General features: G+C 55.6%; 1 protein-coding gene across 2 annotated transcripts in view; it reads left to right on the forward strand.

Moving 5' to 3' along the window:
- KIF17 (kinesin family member 17) overlaps window positions 1-16,683 on the forward strand; it is a 42,982-nt gene that overhangs the window by 12,910 nt on the left and 13,389 nt on the right. For both annotated transcript variants that reach the window (XM_074377264.1, XM_074377265.1), the window contains exons 5-12: window positions 2,513-2,965; window positions 5,010-5,119; window positions 9,204-9,351; window positions 10,912-11,447; window positions 12,431-12,511; window positions 12,949-13,047; window positions 13,362-13,573; window positions 15,736-15,967. In XM_074377264.1, the coding sequence (XP_074233365.1) occupies window positions 2,513-2,965; window positions 5,010-5,119; window positions 9,204-9,351; window positions 10,912-11,447; window positions 12,431-12,511; window positions 12,949-13,047; window positions 13,362-13,573; window positions 15,736-15,967 (1,871 nt within the window). The remainder of the gene's footprint in view (window positions 1-2,512; window positions 2,966-5,009; window positions 5,120-9,203; window positions 9,352-10,911; window positions 11,448-12,430; window positions 12,512-12,948; window positions 13,048-13,361; window positions 13,574-15,735; window positions 15,968-16,683) is intronic.

The raw sequence follows: 16,683 nt of genomic DNA on the forward strand, positions 1-16,683 counted from the left end.
ATCCTCATTTCACAGATGAGGAAATTGAGGGCGCACAACTAGAAAGTCTCCGGGTGGGACCTCTATCACAGGGGTCTGTCTGCAGAGTGTGTGCCACCCAGAACCCTTGGATTCTCCTCTTCCTCTGTAAAGCACTCTACTCCTGAGTCCTGAGTCCTGAGAAAGGAAATCATTTATAGATGCTGTGCAAGGACTTCTAAGTGCTTCATTCCGCTTAAACCCCACAAAGGTCCTAGATGCAGGCATTATAATTCCTACTAACAGATGAGGAAACGGAGGCTCTGAGAGGTCAAGTGACCTGCTTGTTCAAGGTCGCACTTAACAAGTGCTTCAGGGTACCGCTTGGCAGTTAGAGCTGGGATTTGAACCCAGGTTTCTCTGACATCTGGGGGGTTTTTTGCCAACACTGCAGCTGCCTCCAAGTTGGTGGTTCACCATGAACAGAACCAAGAGCAGTGGAGCAGGAAGCAGCCTCAGCCCAACAATGAATATAATTCTGGAGAGATCCCAGCCCAAGGTCAAGGCCTGGGTTGATGGGACCTCCAGCAGCACACTTACCCACCTGTGTGGTGACCTGGCGCCAGGCCAACCCCCTGGTGCTGGCTGGGTCAGGGTCTCGCCCAGGGGTGCTGATGTGGGGTGGTCACTTCCTCATACAATGACGCTGTGGGACGGGGGCAGGGACTGGGGCAGGTGAGGACAGATGAGGAGGGAGGAGGAGAGAGTGGCCCTGTGCAGTGCCTCTTGGTCTCTGCAGAAGGGTTTGAAGGCTGAGGCAGGCTGCCTGGAAACAGACTTTTAAACAATTTTAAAGATGTTTATTATTTTCATTATAAAATAAGTTCAACAAAGACATTTAGGAATTAGAGAAAGGTAGGGGAAATTACTCATAAACACAACTAACTGTTAACATTTAAGCATATGTTCTTTTGGTCCTTTATTTCCCTGTGAAAATTTTAGACACAACTGAAGTCTTATGCTCTATATAGTTTCTTCCCCAAGTTTCATTTCTCATGCTACCTCTAAGCATTTCCCCACATCATTCCTGCCTTGTCTTCCTGATTGTGGGAGGTGACTGAAGGCCGGTGTATCACTCATGGCACCCCTCCAGCCAGCCCTCTACAAGGTCTTAACACTGTTTCCGGTTTCCTCAGTGTTGTAAATAATGCCATGATGAACATCTTTGTGCACCAAGTCTTTTTCTGCTTTTAGAGTCATCTCTTCAGATTAGATTCCCTGGAGCAGGCCTTCTGGAACAAGGGTACAAACCTGTTTAAGGCTCCTGGTACATTCTGGAAAGAGCTTTCCAAAAGGGCCTTTCCAAGTCCCTTCTGCCTGCTGCTGCTTTAAAAAAAAAGCCCAAAGAATTAAGCCCCTTACGTGTCCAAACCTCTGCTGGGTGCCAGCCAGACTTTTAATTTCTTTACTTCAGGTAGCGGTGCTCATGGGTAAAACTAGGGCCGATTCCGGTTTCAACCACTGAGGAAGCCCCGCCCCGCCCCCCACCTCATTTGGAACTGTTTACCGTGTTGTCTAGTGACAGTAAGAATTACTAATAGTACTGAGTGCAGCAAGCTATCATTTGAGGCGCACTTGCTGTGTGCCAGGCAGACCCCTGAGCTCCGTGATATCCTCACAACAGCCCTTCAGGGTGGGTCTTAGATTCCCACGTTACTGCGAGACCAAGGCTCAGAGTCAAGGGAAATTAGTCCCCTGAGTTTCACAGCTGCTGAGGGATAGAATCAGGATTGCCCCCCCTCCCAGGTCTGGACCTTCAGAACCTGTGCTCTGAGCCCCCAAGTCCCTGCCGGTGCCGGGCTCCCGTCACCCGCAACACCTGGTGCCTGGCCAGCACGGCCTCGGTCACCACAGAGCTAGGCTCATCCTCGGGGGAGATGACACCTGCAGTGTGCTGGGCCCTCTGTGGACTCTGTTAAGACATGCTGTCCGTCTGTTTACTCTTTCCAACAACTAACCCTAGTGGGAAGCTGTCATTGGTCTCACTTTTTGAGGTGAGAATTGAGGGTCAGAGAGGTGCATGGTTCTGCCAAGGTCACACAGCAAGTAGGAGGTAGGACTTGGGTGGGAACCAAGCCCAAGGGTCTTCAAAGCCAGTGTGTTTTGCATTGAAGGCTAGAGCTCTTTGGTGACCCAATCACGTCCCCTCACCCCTGCCACCTTCACCTTTGGTCTCATGGAACTGTGGTGGCAGCCATAGGAAATCCTGCTGCGCTCAGAGAACAGTCTGCACCTGCCGGCCCCTGGAGTCAGGTAGCCTTGGGTTCTGATCTTGGATCCGCCACTTAGCAGCTGTGTGACCTTGGGCAAGTTAAGTACCCTCTCTGAGCTTTCTCATCTCTGACGTGGGCACAATCACAGCACCTCCTTCATGGAACTCCTCTGCAGCTGAAATGAGACCCTCGGTGGGTGGTGAGCACCCAGAGCCTGGTGGCTAACTGCCCTCCATACCACAGGGGCCTCACCCTCACCCCTCTGCCTGGTCTGTCTGCAGATGAGCGGGGCAAGGACCACCTCCGGGCGGGCAAGCTGAACCTGGTGGACCTGGCGGGCAGCGAGCGGCAGTCCAAGACGGGCGCCACAGGGGAGCGGCTCAAGGAGGCCACGAAGATCAACCTGTCGCTGTCGGCGCTGGGCAACGTCATCTCGGCCCTGGTGGATGGACGCTGCAAACACATCCCTTACCGGGACTCGAAACTGACGCGGCTGCTGCAGGACTCGCTGGGCGGCAACACCAAGACGCTGATGGTGGCCTGCCTGTCGCCCGCCAACAACAACTACGATGAGACGCTCAGCACCCTGCGGTACGCCAACCGAGCCAAGAACATCAAGAACAAGCCGCGCATCAACGAGGACCCCAAGGATGCCCTCCTGCGCGAGTACCAGGAGGAGATCAAGAGGCTCAAGGCGATTCTGGCCCAGCAGCTGAGCCCCAGCAACCTGTCAGGTGGGCAGCTGCGGGGGGCGCCGGCAGAGAGGGCCAGGACCAACAGACGAGAAAGCCTCTCTCCCTTTGTTTTCTTGCTTCCGGTTTCCCATCTGAGAGGCATGGAAGCAGTGTCCCACCTCCTCTCAACTTCACATGAGCGTAGCTTTTGAACAGTCAGGGAAGCCCTGGTGGGTGATGGCCCAGGTGCTGGCTGATGCCCCAGGAGGAGGCCTGTCTGCCTGGCCTGGCCCATCAGCTGGAGGCTCTGTCATCGGTTCCCTGCCTCCGGGCTGCACATCCGCCATCCCACCTGTCTGCCTGTTGTCTCAGTGGCAGGGTCGTGATGCTGTGCTGCTGAGCAGTTGGGTGACTCACCCCCCATGTCCTGTCCCCACTCCCAGTTAGGCACCATGAGATGGCAGCGCTCACACCCAGGCGTTTGGCTGTCATCTGGCAGGTGGAAACCCATACCTGGGGACAGGCCTGCAGGTCCTGCAACTGAGGGGTTCCAGGGTTTTCTTGATCTGAGAATCCCTTGGGGAAGGGAGCCTGAGTCCATCTGTCTATTCATCCACCTCCCCACCCACTTCCCTCTCTATCCATCCATTCTGCTCACCCATTGATCTACTCCTCCACCCATCCGTCCACCATCCATCCACCTGTCTATCCATCCATCCATCCATCCATCCATCCATCCATCCATCCATCCATCCACCTACCCTTCCATCTACCCAGCCACCCTGCCATCCATTCCATTATTTGTCCATCTACTCACCCATCCATCCATTTAATCCACTCTCCCATTCAACCATTCTGCCCACCCACCCCATCCATCCTGCCCTCCACATGCTCACCTGTTCATTCACTCCATCCTGTCATCCATCCCTTTAGCTGTCCTTCCGCTCACCCACCCATCCATTCACCCAGAGTTCACTGAGCACCCTCTCTGTGTGTGGACCCTGGGGAGGCAGAGATGAATCAGATCCAGGCTCTGCCTTTTGGTGCCCTAGTCTCCTGGGGAAGAAGGACCCTCCAGCAGAACATCGTGTACCTCTGGGGCAGAGAGCTGTACAGGGCACTGCAGGGAGAAAGGGAACGAGTGGCCAAGTCTATCTGCGGGTAGGGTGTGGTTGGTCGGGGAAAGCTTCACAGAGGAAAAGGGGTGAGGGAGTAGAGTCTTGGGGTATGAGAAGTCTCCCTGTTAGACAGGGTGGAAGTGGTCAGTTTGCGCAAAGATGCACAGAACTATAAGGGGACCTACAAGTAGTTCTGCCGGCTACCCGGGGAGTCGGGTGGTGGGAGGTGGCCAGATAGGGGTTGGCAAGGGCTGGAATGGAGGGAGCCTTGAACACCATGATGAGGGATTCCACTCAGACAATCTGCTTTCCCCCTCTTTCCCTCCTTCCCCACCCCTGACCCTGCTCACCTCCAAGATCATTGAGGTGCCTGGGACTTTTCCTCTCTGACCTCTTTGCTCTTGCTCTCCCTTGCTCACTCTGCTCCAGCCTCGTGGCCTCCCAGCTGTTCCTGGAACAGTCACAGCCCCCTTCCTGCCACAGGACCTTTGCACACACTGCTCCCTTCTGTCATCCACAGGATCTCTGCCTGCCCCTCTTCCTCACTTCCTTTGGATCACCGCTTTCCTCATACCTTGTCCAAGAGGTCTCCCCTGTCCACTCATTTAAATTGCCACCTTTCTCCCTGAATCTTAACTTCTGAGCATCCTCCTTGCTTTCTTTCTCTTTTTAGAAAGTATCACCTTGTAACATGTTATGCATTTTGCTTGCTTTTCTTCCCCAGTTGAAAACAATTCTGAGTGTGGAGTCTTGGCTGTTTTGTTCAATGCCAAATCCCACCCCCCAGGGCCTGGAACATGTAGGTGCTCAAGAAGTATTCGTTGGATGAGTGTATTAGAATTTTATACAGAGACATGCTTGACGTAAGTTCAGTGCCTTGAAGTTTGTTTGAATGAGGACATAGTTGTCTTTTTATGGATTTCTGCTCAGTTCCTGCAAACCACATGCACCTTGGTCACAGCCCCTCGTTTCTGTTTTTCTCCCAGCCCTGCTGAACAATCAGGCACCCCTAAACCCTGTCCAGATTGAGGAGAAGCCTCTGTCCCCACCTGTGATCCAGCATGACACAGAGGCGGAGAAGCAGCTGATCCGGGAGGTGAGACCCTGAGCATGTGGGAGAATAGGCAAGCAGCCAGGGCCCAGGCGGTGACCACCTCCAGGACGATGTCATTTCCCCTCCGCCATCACCTTGGGGTTGGTACTCCAGTCTCCCTTTTGGAGCGCAGCCAGCTGGGGCTCAGAGAGGTGCTGTGATTTGCCCAAGGTCACACAGCTAAAGAGAATCTGACCTGGGATTCAAATTTGGTTTTTTGACTCCAGAGTGCAGTCCATCCCACACCAGTGCCTGTGTGTGTAGTGGGGGGAACAAAGAGGGGTGTGGGGTGTCTGCAGGAGCGTGGTCTCTCCTCAGTACTGCTGCAATGAGTGGCTGTGGATTGATGGCAGTGGCGAGGGCATCCCTGGCTGGGCGCATGGCCTGTACCTTGGCGAGGAGGTCAGAGTGCAGCGGTTGGGGCTGGGAGCAGGGCAGCCTGGGTAGGCTGTGGGGAGTCCCCAGGCACCCATTTGACCAGTGGATAAGTGGGGTGTTAGCTCCCCAGAAAAAGCTGTCACCTTGGGGGACCTGGGTCCTCCCACATATGTGCCTTCTAGCATCACTGGGAACCAGCAGGGCAGGTAACACCGCAGTTTACAGATGTGGAGCTGATTCCAGAAGTACTTACACCGCCAGACACGCAGAGCCTCCTAACTCCTGGCTTAGGCTCTGTCCCAACTCCAGGCTCTGTTGGTTTCTGGGGTTTCTGCCATGTGGGAGCTGCATTCTGAGACCTGAGCACGTGGTGGGGTTTGACATTTGATGGTCCCTTTAGGGCACTGGCTTTTTCCTAGTGGAAAACCTAATGCCAAGTGGGGACAGCTCTGCAGGGCCTGGAGCCTGGACGTGTCTGCAGCTGGGCCTCTGCCACTCAACTATGACCTCAGGCGGGATCAGCCCTGGGGCCCCCAGAAGCCCTGGTCAGGCTGGGAGGGCCTGGGGCCCAGCCTATGGGAGGCAGGCTGGGTAAGGCCTGGGGGAGTCTCAGTCCTGTGGGCTGGAGGGCTGGGAGGAATGGATCAAAAGTTCTGAGTGCTGCTCATGACAGGTGGAGGCTTTTATGGTTTGGGGAGAGGCTCAGTTGTGGCCCCCAGATGGACCCCCTGGGGGGCCCCAGTGAAAGTTCTGGGAGATCAGCCGCTCTCTCTGCCTTTCCCCTGCTGCTCTGGGAGCCCCTGAGGCCAGGTGGGGTGTCAGGCCTGTCTCTGGAGCCCAGGGCCCACCTCCTGAGGGGGTATTGGGAGAAGGGGCCTTTAGGGGTGGCTGAGCACAAGCCCACAGGATAATAGAAATCATGGTTTGAGAGTTCAGGGTGGGTTTTGGAATCACACAGGGACAGGTGGACGGATGTTGCTCACAAAACTAGCAGGAAGGTTGGCCTGGGGCTGGGCTGGGAGCTTCCTCCCTGAGATTGGGTGGGCAGGTAGCCTAAGTATTTAGAAAGCAGGGCGCTGCCGCCCCCTAGTGGTCATCCTGGAGAAGAGACGCTGCTCTGGGCTGGCGGCTATGGGGATGGGGGTCACCTGCCTCCTCCTCAGGGCGCTGCCCCCCGAGACCACCACCACCAAGTGTGTTTTCTGGCTCTGGACTTTCTTCTGTGAGCCACACTTGGAGGAAGAGCTGAGGTGGGGGGAGATCTGTCCTTCTTCCCTCCCTCCTGTTCTTTCACTTATGATTCGTATTTATTATGCACCTACTGTGTGCCTGGACTGTGGTTCCCTCCCCACTCCGGAGCCAGTACGGACGCTCAGGATGAGGGAGTGGCCCCGTGTGTGGTAGAGAGGGCGCCGGGCCAGGAGTCGGCTCAGCCACGGGCTGGAGGTGCGAGTCCACGGGCTTCTGTCTCCTGCCTGTACCCCGAGGAATTCGGACTAGAAGATTCCTTGGGTCCACCCAGCTTTTTCATTCTGCGAGTCCAGTCCTTACAGGCTCTGTGCCCGGGCAGGTTGTTTAAGCTCTCCAAGCCTGTTTCCTTATCTCTAGGGTGTGCATGGAGCAGCTCTGCTACTGCTGGACGAGGGTGAAATGAAGGCATCTTCTCCCCTCTGGGCTGTGTAGCAAGCACCAGGCGGGGCTCGGGGGTCTGGGTTTGCACTCTATCCCCCCGTGCAGTCATCAACAAGCGTTTTCTGAGCACCTACTAGGCGCAGGGCGTGCTAGGTGCACGTGGAGCCGAGGAAGAGTGTTACTGTTTTTAATATTAGAAGTGACAACCCGTTTTGTAGACTGTGGGGGGTGATCTGGTATAGGGGGAGAAGTCTGTGGTATAGGAGGGTGGGGGGATTGAAAGAGCAGGGTCCTCCAGTGGGGTGGTTTGGCTCCTGGTGGTTCGTCCTCTCTCTACAGGTGGACGGGAAGCTGTGGGACTGGTGGGGAGGGGTTCATCACTGACCTCTTCAGTGCTCTCTGTGGAGGACGAGACAGGGAATGGGGGAGCGGAGGGCTGCGGAGAGACGGAGGGCGGAAGGACCGGAAAGGGGTGCTCCTCACTTAGAGGTCTTCCTGAGGTTTGGGGGTCACACATTTGCAGGTGAGAACAGAAGCCGGTGCTGCGTGCATGGGGGCTGCTGTGTGTTTACACACGTGTGTGTATCTCCAGGCAGGTCTTTCTGGGGTGTAGGTGCCACTGGGCTTTGGCCTGGGTTTCACTGAGGTCAGGGGTGTGCTGGGAGGGGGTAGTGGGGGGCGCTGGGGTGAGGGATGGGTATGGTGCTGGCCCTGGGACCCCAGCTGGGTAAGGAAGGTGGAGCCGGGGCGGAGGCAGGAGAAAGGGTGGACTGGAGGTCTCCATGAGGCCGTCGGAGAGCTTGTGGTCCTGGCAAGTCTGGAGCCTCTCCGGGCCTCAGTAACTTTGCATGTATTGCCCTGAGGCTGAAATGCATCTCAAAAGTGTCACAGAAACCGTTACATTTTAATGATTCTCTGTCTCCTTTGCTCCGGCCAGACAGCCAGATCATGCCGTCCGTGCCGTTGTAGGATTCTGTGCTGGCTCTGTACTTCCTGAGGATCTGGAGAGGTGGGCGTGTGCAGGGCTTCTCCCACCCCAACCCTGTCCCGCCCCTCCGGCTTACTGCCTCTGCGGGCCCCTCTGTCAGGAGTGGCTCCAAAAGACAGCAGGTCAGAGACAAACATTAGTTCACAAATGCCCGGCCCTCCCCATGGGAGACGCCCCTCTAGTCTGGGTTCCCCTTCAGCCCAGCAGTTCTGTTTCATCTCTTGCTGATTCAGTGGCTGTCCTCTGATTCCCTTGCACTGAGGCTGCGAGACGGGATGGTGCTTGCTCTCTGGCAGGGAAGCTGGATGATAAACCCATAATCAAATAAATGTAGAGAATGATGGAACTTAGAATCCGTGCTAAGAAGCAGTATGCAATGTGACAGAGTGGTGGGCGGGCGTCTTCTGAGAGGGTGATCAGGGAGGGTGGGGTTACTAAGCTGAGGCCTGAAGGGAAGAGCTGGTGAGGGAGCAAGAGCAAAGGCCCTGAGGTTGGGGGAGGGAGTGGGTGTGTCTCAGAGTGGAAAGCGGCTGGCGTGGCAAACATGGGGTGGACAGGCCAGATCACTGGGGATTTGAGGTCAAGTTGAAGAGGTTAGATTTTATCCTTGAATCTGGGACGCCATTGAAACATGATCCAATGGATACGCATCTGCTGTGTGGAGAAGGGTTTGAAGTGAGAGTGGAGGTTGGGGACCAGGTCTGGACCAGAGCTAGTGGTGATGGCCAAGATGGAGAGAGAGGCAGGTGCATAAAAATATATTTCATCTTTGATGGATTGAGGGCCATTTGGTTAAAAGGCATTAGTTGATGTGGAAAGACGTTCGTGGTCTATTGCTTTCTGAAAAAAGCAGATTACAAATATGTATATATATGCATATTATAAGCCCATGATAAATGCATAGAAATAAGTTCAGAGGGGTCTTCACCAGCCAGTAATTACCCCAGGTAGTGGAGGTAGTTTGAATTTTGTTCTTTTGGCTTATTTGTATTTTCTGAATTGTTTGAATGACAAAAAAGGAATACTGAGAGCTGGGTTTTGCAGTGGTGATAAAATGCTGCCCCTTGCGTGTCCCCCCACCACTCCCAGGAGTACGAAGAGCGCCTGGCCCGGCTGCGGGCCGACTATGAGGCAGAGCAGGAGTCCAGGGCCCGGCTGGAGGAGGACATCACTGCCATGCGCAACTCGTATGATGTGAGGCTGTCCACGCTGGAGGAGAACCTGCGAAAGGAGACAGGTGGGCGCCCCCCTCGCCCCGCAGCTCTCAGGAGGGAGGCCAGCCTGCTCTCCTCCTCACCCGAATAACTGTTAGAGTGCATTCCACGCACCAGGCTCAGCTCTATTTACTCCTCACAGCAGCCCAGCAAGGCAGGCACTACAGTTACTCTCATTTTATAGATGAGGAAGCTGAGCACAGAGAGGGTAAGTAACTTGCCAATGGTCACACAGCTAGTAAAGTGGAGCCAGGATTTGAACCCAGGCAGTCTGACCCCAGAGCCAGCATTCTTACCCACAGCACTGTACCTGAGGCCTTGGCCACTGGCTGGGCCCCCGCCCAAGGCTGCCTTAGAGTTAGGATGTATCACCCATGTAAGTCCCTTCTCCCAGTTTCTGCATTTTCTACCGTCTCCTTTCACTTTTGAGCCCATTTGTTACCAAAGCAACCACACCCCAAAGTAAGCATTCAGTCATTAGCAAAAACTTTTACCTTCCTGAAAATCTTTGTCTTCTGTTTGACATTCTAGAATGTTCCACCTCGTCACTATTTTTTAAACCCCTGTGCTGCCAGGCAGCCCAGACTTCCTAGTACTCACTCAAATATTATAAAATCCATCGTGTAATGAGGACCATGTTGGTCCCCTCACTGGTACCGTTTATTGGGCATTGCTGTTCGCCAGGGACTGGCTGGGGGCTTCCCCCGAACTCCCTGAGTGACTCAGGATTCACTGCACTCTCACGTTGCAGGTGTGCAGACTGAGGGCAGAGAAATTCAGGCCGTGAGCTAGGGAGTGGTTGTCCTATTTCAGCAAAGGGGACTGCAGGGCTCTCTCAGGGAAGCCCAGGACACGCGACAAAGAAGGGGGTGGGATGTAAAGGAGGCGGTCGAATGACCGTGAGCTGGGAGCAGGAGGCCTGCACAGCCATCATCCCATCCCAGCTGGCAGAGAGATGCCCCTCTTGGTGTAGACCCAGAGGAAGAGGGAAGGGGAAATTCTAGCACTTTCTATCCTTCAGAACGTTCCCTGCAGCCCAGTTTGAATAGCAGGCCTCTGAGGGGTTTTATTTGATCGTGCTAAAATTCATCCACGGCATTCATTTAACTTCCAGGCTCATGCATATCCTGTGGACAAGAGCCCTGAGCTGGTCACCCCAGCGTGGGCCTCTCAGGGTCTTAGGTGTGAAATCTGATGATGGGGAGCTCTTGCCTTGGGCGCAGAAATATATTTTTATGCACCTGCCTCTCTTGTGCGAATCCAGCTGTCCTGCAGGGCAGTCAGTTTATGTATTAAGAGCAGTCCCAAGGCAGGGTGGTAAGAGCCCAACATCTAATGGGTGGGAGGTCAGAGAATGGAGAAATCATGGAGCTGATCAGGGAAGACTTCCTGGGAGAGGTGGAAGGAGGCAGGGCTTGAGTTCTGATGGGCAGAGGGGCAGAGATGGGAAGCCAGTACTGGGGGGCTTGGGAGACTCTGTTCTTAGGCTAGTCTCTTGGAGATGGTGGGCTTGGGGCCAGCTTGCAGGGAAGGGTCCCCCCATTCTAACCTGTGAAAAGCTAAAGGCAGGTCTCCATTGACAGAGGCTGTCCTGAAGGCAGAAGTCCTCTACAAGGCCGAGGTCATGTCCAGGGCTGAGTTTGCCAGCAGCTCTGAGTACTCACCTGCTTTCCAGTATGAGACAGCTGTGAAACCCGAGATCTACTCCATGCCTGACACTCTGCCCAGTGAGGATGTCTTCAAGGTGGAGGTTTCTCCCAGGTTTGAGGAACTGCCCAAGGTGGAGACCCAAGTTTCTTTTGGGTCTGAAGAGTCTTCCATGCTCAATGAAACCTCCATCTCTGTGGCCTTCCCTGGGCCCGGGGAGCCCTCCAGCCTGGGGTTCTCCGTGGCCGAGGTGGAGGCCCAGAGTGGATACTTCCTGGATGAGGATGTCAGCCAGGAGGCCACGGAGCCCCTGTTGGAAGAGGAGCCCTTCCTCCAGGAAGAGGAGCCCCAGCTGCTGGCCCTGGAGCTGTTACCAGGCCTGCACGACCCGTTTGCTGAAGTGGAAGCCAAGCTGGCCAGGCTCTCCTCCACGGTGGCTGGGGTGGATGTGCCCCACGCGGACGTACCCAAGGTCAGCACGCAGGTAGCTGATGTCGTGCAGGATCCATGCAGGAATTCAGGGGGCAGAGCTCGGCTGGGGCACAGAGGTCACTGGGCATGCGCAGACACCTAACCTCTGCTGCTCCGGCGTTGCCGGCACCATCTCTGCGGTGGCTCTGGCGTGGTGGTGGCTCAGGTATTCAGGGGTCTGGGGAAGAGAAGCTCTGTCTAATGCTCTGTAAATCAGTAGGAAGGTTAGGATCGAGATCCCAGGTGATGCCAGGTGGGCACCTGTTTTGCTGAGGGAGGAACATCTGCTCGGGAAGTTTGCTGGTTGCCATGGTTACACTGCACCCCAGGCCTGAAAGAGCCAGAGGCAGCCTTGGTCAACCCTCCTGCTCTCAAAGGGGGGGTCTGTGCGAATCCAGCTACCTCTCGGGGACCACCCAGGGGTCCTGAGATGCTGCTCTTCCTCCATCCAGGCCCTTTGCCCAATGCCTTCTCTCTTTTCACCTCTTCTTTTATGTTTAAAATTCTTTTTTCTCTTTTCTCCCTTTTGTTCCTTTCCTTTCCTGTGTGTGAGGTTGTGTGGGTATAAAGATCACAGGCCTTTGAATCAGACAGACCTGGGCTCAGATCCCAGCTGTCCCACTCACTCGGTGGTGTGACCTTGGCCAGTCACCTTTATTGGCCTCCGTCTCCTCGTCTATAAAATGGGGATGCTGATGCGGGTTACACATGAACTCACGCGGGTAACACCTCTGGGGAACATAGCAGGTGCTCAGAACGTGTGGGTCTCTCCTCTCTCCCCCATTTCCTCTCTCTTCTGTCCACCCCCCCATTATCTCCTCTCCCCTACTTCCAGCCCCTCTCTCCCCAGTGACTGGCAGGGGGAGGAGGTGGGGTGGGTGAGCAGTGTGGGGAGTTGAAGGAGAGGGCGGGGCGGGGCAGCAGATGATGATTCTGGCTCAATCATCCCTCTTCCCCACTTCCTGCTTCCTGTTCTCCTGCCAGCGCCCCTCTCTGACAGATCTGCTGGAGCCCCATGACCTCAGGCCTGAAGCTGAGGCAGCTGACGACCCTCTGCCCAGGACTGTGAGTCCACTCCCCCACCCTCCGCTGGGCCCTCCATGTGGTGGGGATAGTTCCAGGGGCGTGGTTCTTCCTGTGACACTCCCACTAGCCTCCTCCCTCTATGGCCTCAGTTTTCTCCCCCAGAAAACAAGGACAATGACCCCAGTTCTCCCCCTGGCTTATCAGAGACTGCAAAGCAGCGTCCAAATCAAAGGAGCTGTCACACTTCTTTTTATTGATGTGTTAATGAGAGGCCACTGTTCTACAGTGATTTTCAAGCTTGCCTCTGCCACGGAACCCTTGTCCAAAGCATAGTACTGGAGTGTGTGGTGGACAAGGGCTGTGGGGCAGGGGCTGGGGGCCCCTGAGGCACTGTCAGGGAACTCTCGCCACAGTGGGGGACCCATTTTGGGCCCTGCTGCTCTCAGACCCCGCCTTTTTCTTCTCTTCTGTTTCAGAAAGTACAACCAGTCAAGGGGAGTGGAAGGAAACCTTTAAATCTACCCACGTTCATGGAGAGAGAAAGCGATCTGCCGGCCTCTGTACCTGATTACTGGGTAGGAGCCGGCAGGCACTGAAGGTTCTCAGGAGATGGTAGATGGAGAGGTCTGGGGCACCCTGGCTAGCAGGGGGCATGGAGCTGGGTCCCAAGCAGGAAGGAAGGGACCATTTGGGGGGGGGGTTGCTGGTGGAAATGGTGGCAGCAGGAGCTTGATTGGGCACATTTTTGTGGAAATGGTGTCCCCGAGCCAGAAGTGAGCTGTCCCAGACAGCCAGGGGCCAGGATGCCCCGTCTAGGATTGAGGCTGCTGTGAGCTCCCGTCCAGGACTTGGCCTCCTGCCTCCACCTTGGTTTCTCTTTGTGCTCAAGGAGGTTGACCTGGGCCCGGAAGTGACCGAGGAGGTGGTGTTGGCAGCAGAGCCTGGTGCAGGGGCCGAGGCTGAGGCTCAGGTGGCCTTGGAGGCTCAGCCTCAGTCCCTGCTGGCCATGACAAGTGCAAGAAGGGACAGTGTGGGCGTGGAGGTGGCAGTGCTGACAGATGACCTCCTGCCCATCGTGGACCAGCAGCAGGTGCTTGCCCGGTAAGCTCCTGAGCCTGGGGCCAGTGGGTGTTGGGACCCAGTGTTGGGGCTGGAGGGAGCTATGCCCTGGGCTCAGGGGTGGAGGTGTCCATAGATTCTTCCTGAGCCCTACCCAGATCTCCTGATGTGGCTGAGGTGGCCCTGATCCTCTCCAGAGGTGGGGATGGTGCTCAAGTCCTCCAGGCAGGCAGGGTTTTGCTCACGAAGCTGCCTGGGTGCCCCCAGATCCCATCCCCGCCTGGAGGTGCCAACTAGGGAGCAGCTGCTCCAGGAGGAAGGGAAGGGACTGTCCCCACCTGGTCTTTGTGGGGCCTGGCCTGCAGGTTTCAGGATCCCAGGGCAGGTGATGCAGGCTTTCCCTAGGTCCCAGCTGAGCCTCGGGTGCCCTCCTGATGGATGACATGTTCCCCCTAAGGCTAAGCCACCCCAAACACCGCCTGTGGCTGCCTGGGGAGCTGAGCTTTCCTCACTTGCTGTGCAGTTTTGTGCAAGTCACTTAACATCTCTGAGCCTTGGTTCTCACCTCTGTAGATGAGATTAGTGTCAGGCCCACTTCCATGACAGAGTTAGCCCCATGGCTTAGGGTTCAGCTCCTTTCTGGTCCCACAGTCCATGGTTCAGACATTAACTGAGCAAATGCTACATGCTGGACACCAGGATGCAAGCATGCATGGATGTCGCCTTGGCCTCCAAGGGGCTCTCGGTCCAGGGGGAGCCAGGTACGCGAGACCTGGGGAGGCAGGTTCTGGAGCAGTTAGACGTGAACTAGCTGTGCAGTTGACTCCCCGGATTCTCGTCCGCCTCCCCCACTTCCCAGCTCCACCACCTGGACCAAGGTTAACCTCTCTGTGCCTTAGCTTCCCAGCCAAACAGTGGGTGATAGAGTTCCAGCTCGAGAAGCTTGTTGTGAGGGTCAAATGAGACGATGCCTGCAGAGGTGGCAGCTTGGTGTCTGGCGCACAGAAAACACCCAGCACATGTGACAGTTTTCAGGGTGTGGTCTGGAGTGTGGTCAGGGAAGGCTTCTCAGAAGAGGGGACACCTAAATAAGGTTTACACCACAGATGCCTCAGGGGTGGCATTTGAGGTACAAGGCACACACAGCCAAGGTGGCCCAAAGGTGCAAAGGGCAGAAACAGTCTGGGTGTCTGGAGAAGCAGCAGCCCCGAGTTAAAGCTGGAATGAGTTAGGGGTGGTGGGGTACAGGGGGAGATTCCAGGGAAGCACTGTGTGCCCCTGGGGCTGGGGCTTCATTCTGATGGGGACCCTAGAAGGGTATTTTTGTACTGAAGTCTAGTTAATTTACAGAGTTGTATTAGTTTCTGGTGTACAGCATAGTGATTCAGTTATAACCCAGGAAGGATTTTAAGTAGAGGAGTGACTTGGACACGGCTCCCCTGTTACCTGGGTGCTGTCGAGCTCAGAGCCAAGCCTGAAGCAAGTCTAGGCTGGACTGATGGGTTTGCATGGCCCCGTCTTTCCCTCGAGCGTGATCTATCCTGTTACGAGCCCCTGTAACGCCTGTGGTTATACGCCCCTTACATCCCTCTGGGAAGAGGCAGAATCTAAAACACTTTTGTGGTGCTTTATTGGACAGTGGGGAGCTCCACGTGAGCCTTTCTTTGTCGTTATTTAAAACGTGTACCTTCAGAAGGTTCAACTCTAAACATTTGGGAGCATTTTAGGCATAAATATTTAAAAAACACACTGTGCATGTCCCTGACTGAGCATTATGCACTGACTGTACTGAGCGTGCTCCACAACCCAGGGTTACTCTGATCCCTCAGGCTGTCCGGAGCACAGCTGCGAGCCTGCTCCGCTTCGCAGCCATCAGCACGGGGAGGCGGGTGGACCAGGAGCGGGTGGACCGGGAGGCGGGTGGCGAGTCGCAGGTGGCTCAGCTCTTGGTCCAGAGGGAGACTCCCGCCCTCCCCTTCCTGGGGGCAGAACCACCGGGGCAGCTGGGTGTACAGGCCTGGGGTCAGGTAGATCTGGTAGGAACCCTGGGTCTGACCCGGAGCCGGTGGCTTCGCCTGTCTGGGCCTCAGTTTACGTCTCTGTGAAGTGTGGTTGTTGGAAGGAGTGGGTGACATTAGGGTGGACAGCCTGTGCTCAGTGATCGGCAGGCTTTGTTACGTTTGCTTTCTCCTCCGTTTCCGCAGCTTGCAGCTGTTGGAGCAGCAGGTGGTCGGGGGGGAGCAGGCCAAGAACAAGGACCTGAAGGAGAAGCACAGGCGGCGGAAGCGGTATGCGGACGAGCGCAAGAAGCAGCTGGTGGCAGCCCTGCAGAACTCCGACGAGGACAGCGGGGACTGGATGCTGCTCAACGTCTATGACTCCATCCAGGAGGAAGTGAGGGCCAAGAGCAAGCTGCTGGAGAAGATGCAGAGGAAGGTGAGGCCCCGGACTTAGGCCCCGCCCCGCCGGCCCCTCCCCGGCACGCAGGCAGCGCTGGGCAGGGATTCATCCCTGATCTAGACACCTTGTGTATTTAGCGCCTACTGTGGGCCCTGACCTGTGCTGGAAGCAGTCCCGGTGACAGGTGCTTCTCTGCTGTCGTGGAGCTCACGGTCCAGGGGGAGTGTGCGTATGTCTAAGTAATAACACAGCAGTGAAACAAGCAGGAGACTGTCACGGAGGGATGGCTCAATGAAGAGAATAGGGATGGAGGCTGCTTTGTTTCCATTTTTTCACTTTTACTGAAGTACAAATGCACAGATCACAAATGCACAACTGAATTTATTTTCACAAAGTGAGTGCCTTGTGCCGCCAGCACCCAGATGTGCCTGGGCCACCTTAGATAGGGGGACAGGGCCATTCTCGTGGAGGCGGTTACTTCTCAGGCGGGACCTGAAGGTTAAGAAAGAGCAGGCGTGTGATGACCTGAGGGAGGAGCGTTCTCGGCTGAGAGACCGGCCAATGCCTGGAACGCGGTTCATAGTTCCAGGAACAGAAAGGCGACTATGTGGCTGAGCATGGAGAGTGAGGACAAGAGGAATGAGGTTCTGCCACCTGTGACAGTCACTTAGATGTCCTTCGGAACGTCCTCTAGGTGATCTGGGCCTCATAATGTCTCCCTTGACCACCTGCAGGGTTCCCCCCTCCTCATC

This window comes from Camelus bactrianus, chromosome 13 (genome assembly GCF_048773025.1).
Source record: "Camelus bactrianus isolate YW-2024 breed Bactrian camel chromosome 13, ASM4877302v1, whole genome shotgun sequence".
NCBI lineage: Eukaryota > Metazoa > Chordata > Mammalia > Artiodactyla > Camelidae > Camelus > Camelus bactrianus.